This window comes from Helobdella robusta (genome assembly GCF_000326865.2).
Source record: "Helobdella robusta unplaced genomic scaffold HELROscaffold_30, whole genome shotgun sequence".
Classification (NCBI taxonomy): Eukaryota; Metazoa; Annelida; class Clitellata; order Rhynchobdellida; family Glossiphoniidae; genus Helobdella; species Helobdella robusta.
The window spans coordinates 656,073-659,663 of NW_008704502.1; the positions used below are offsets into that span (position 1 = coordinate 656,073).

At 32.5% G+C, this 3,591-nt stretch overlaps 2 protein-coding genes across 2 annotated transcripts in view; one reads left to right on the plus strand and one right to left on the minus strand.

Moving 5' to 3' along the window:
• The window catches only part of HELRODRAFT_146697 (hypothetical protein), a gene marked incomplete at both ends in the record, with an annotated part of 5,433 nt that extends 3,695 nt beyond the window's left edge, over window positions 1-1,738 (plus strand). Inside the window, one exon of the mRNA XM_009021964.1 lies at window positions 1,598-1,738. Within this exon, the coding sequence (XP_009020212.1) occupies window positions 1,598-1,738 (141 nt within the window). The remainder of the gene's footprint in view (window positions 1-1,597) is intronic.
• A 203-nt stretch (window positions 1,739-1,941) lies between these two features.
• Window positions 1,942-2,349, minus strand: HELRODRAFT_174520 (hypothetical protein; the record flags this gene model as incomplete). The annotated part of the gene is made up of 1 exon (XM_009021965.1): window positions 1,942-2,349. One exon carries the CDS (start codon window positions 2,347-2,349, stop codon window positions 1,942-1,944), a length of 408 nt encoding a protein of 135 aa, XP_009020213.1.
• Between the last annotated feature and the right edge of the window lie 1,242 nt (window positions 2,350-3,591).

Genomic DNA, 3,591 nt, shown 5'->3' on the forward strand with positions numbered 1-3,591 from the left:
AACAAAAGAACGAACGAATGAACAAATGAACGAACAAATGAATGAATGAATGAACGAACGAATGAATGAATGAATGAATGAATGAACGAATGAACGAATGAATGAATGAATGAATGAATGAATGAATGAATGAATGAATGAATGAATGAATGAATAAATAAATGAATGAATGAATGAATGAATGAACGAATGAATGAATGAACGAACAAATGAATGAATAAATGAATGAATGAACGAATGACCGAACGAATGAACGAATGAACAAACAAATGAATGAATGAACGAACGAACGAACAAACGAATGAATGAATGAATAAATTAGTGAATAAATAAGAGTTCGTGAGAAAAGATTTCACAAGCGATAAAAAATTTATTTTGCTGAATTGTAAAAAAAAACATTTTCTTTCAACAATTTTGCATCGTACGTAGGATGAAAAAATAATTATAAAATAATAAAAAAGTTATAATAATAATTATAATAATAAATAATAAATAAAAAAAATTAATAATAATAAATAATAATATTAAGCTTATTTATCTAACGCGGTAAAATAATTTTCTTCATATTAAAATTACATATCAAAAGACAGATATAACAAAATGGAAAGGACAAAGATCAAAAAATTAAAAAAAGATTAAACCGGAAATAAACGAGAGTTCAACCGAAAATAAACAGGGGTAAACCGGAAGTAAACTGGATTAAGCCGGATATTAAAAAAAAAACCTCAAGTTTGGATGTTGAAAAAATGTTCTTTCTGAAGGAATAATAAATAAAAAATGTTAAAACAAATATAGAAAGATAAATGATGTCACCATCATCATTGTCATCACCATCATCCTTATCATCATCATCACCCTTCTCTCATGCCATATAAATCGAGTCTGGCTGTTGCATTCAAATTAAATTCATGAGTTATTTTTATGGTTGTTTACTTTGTTTGTTTGTATGTTTGTTTGTATGGTTGTTTGTATATTTTTGTATATTTAGTTGTATTTATGCTTGTACGTTTGTATGTTGTCGTCATTATTTCAAAAGCAACAACAACAACAACATTATCACAAAAGCAACAACATCATCACAACAACAACAACATTATCATCAACATCACTTCATACGTTTTCAATTCTATTTGCTGACCGCGAAGCGTATAATTATTACTGCTCTCTTGACCGCTTGTACCTCGGCATTATTCGGTCTTTTTTGGTTATTTTCAGTACTATTTTTGGTATTTCTTGGTATCATTTAGTTATTTTTAGTATTTCTTGGTATCATTTGATTATTTTTGGTATTTCTTGGTATTATTTAGTTATTTTAAGTATTTCTATGTATCGATCGGTTATTTCAAATTTTATCCGATTATCTACGTAATTCGGTTATTTTCGGTATTCATCGGTTAATATCGGTTTTTTTTATATTTTCGGTATTTCCCTGTGACATTATACGTACACACCTACAACTGCACAGACACACACACACACACATACACACAAATTTTTTAAACTGAACATCAAACAACTTACTATACAACATATTCTCTCTCTCTCACACCGACACACACACACACACACACACACGCACACGCACATACCATGTTAGGCCTGTGCAAAGTTAAACGACAGTGGTAGGTGCGTATCCGTGTGTCCTTCCTTCCAAGCATACAATGCTACGGCCTTTATGTGGTACCCAGACCCCAAGGGGAAGTTTGCCCATGAGAGGAACTGTGTGGCGGAATGTCCAGGTTGGCTGGCTGGCTGGTTGGTTGATTGGTTGGTTGAATGGCAGGTTGGATGCTTGGATGGATGGTTGGATGGTTTGTTGGATGGTTGTTTATTTGATTGAAAATTGCGAGAATATTTGTATCATCTTTCTTTCTTTCCACAATTTACATCAGCAACCTTGCCAGTGTTTTCATCATTATGTTCAGCTTCATCAGCATCATTTTATTCTTTATCCTTCTTCTCTTCTTCTACTTCCTTTTCATCATCATCATCATTTTCTTCTTCTTCATCCTCATCTTCATCTTTTTCTTCTTTTTCTTCATCCTCATCATCATCATCATCTTCTTCATCATCATCATCTTCTTCTTCTTCTTCATCCTCATCATCATCATCATCTTCTTCATCATCATCATCATCTTCTTCTTCTTCATCATCATCTTCTTCTTCTTCATCATCATCTTCTTCTTCTTCATCATCATCTTCTTCTTCTTCATCATCATCTTCTTCTTCATCATCCTCATCATCATCTTCTTCTTCCTCATCATCATCGTCGACATTGAGTCGCATTACATTAGGGTTGATTATTTTTTTAATATGAGTTGTCAGATCCTCATTTATGTATGTGTGCATGTATGTGTGTATGTATGTGTGTGTACGTGTGTGTGTGTGTGTGAGTGTGTGTGAATGTGTGTGAGACATTGTTTTCTTTGGCGATAATTAAATATTGTTCGTGCAAATAAAACATATATAATTGCTGTAGAGAATAGAGTGAACATAGTAACGATTCATATGTTTGAATGTTTTTCTGTTCGTTTGTGTCCATGAGCGTGTGTGTATGTGTGTGTACGTGTGCATGTGTGTGTACGTGTGCATGTGTGTGTACGTGTGTGTAGTTAGTGTGCGTGGTGTTTGTGTGTGTGGTGTTTGTGCATGTTCGTGTAATTAGTTTAAAGTAGTTAGTAAATTGGTAAAAAAAATCAAAAATATAACAACAATTACAACAATAAAAAATGAAACAATTTATACAATGATTTTACATCTTTATTAAACATAGATATAACATTTGTTTAACAAAGATATAACATTTGTTCACCATAGATATAATATTTACCTGTCATACGCATATACAATGATTGTGTGGATTCCATAGATACAGTATTTATACAACATAGAAAGAAAAATTCTTTGTACAACGTAGACATATTTTTATGACGTTGATAAAAAAGTATTTGTTTAGCACAGACATAACATCCGTATGACGTCGTTGCTATTTACTGTCTTTGGGACTATTAGTGTTTTAACAAGCTTTTTCCGCTGTTGTGTTTACATTAAGCGCTATACAAATACGCCAGTAATATATATATTTTTTGGTATTTCAAATTATTTTTACAGTTCAGGGAAATATAAATTCATTTTTGCACAATGTAGACGATATGACGTCATGCTACAATAATCACTAATCTGTATTTCTATGTTTTCCAAAAAAATCAGGAAATAGAAAAAAAAGAAAGAGAATGAGAGAGAGAAAGAGAGAGAGAAAGAGAGAGAGGGAGAGAAAGGGAGAAAGAAAAGTAAGAATGAGTGGACATTCAGCGTGGTACAATGCATCTCGTTCATTATTTAAAATTTTTCAAAAGTGGAAAGAGTTGTACGGTATGTTGTTGTTTCTGATGTTGTTGTCGTCGTTGCTGTAGCTACAACAACCTGCTGTTGTAGCTACAGCAGCTGCTGCTAGTGGTGATGATGAAGATGATGATAAGGATGATGACGTTGGATAATAAATGACTCTGCTCTGCGGTTCAACGCTGTAGTCCAGCTGTGGGTAGAGAACNGCGTCGTATGTATGTATGTATGTATGTATGTATGTATGTA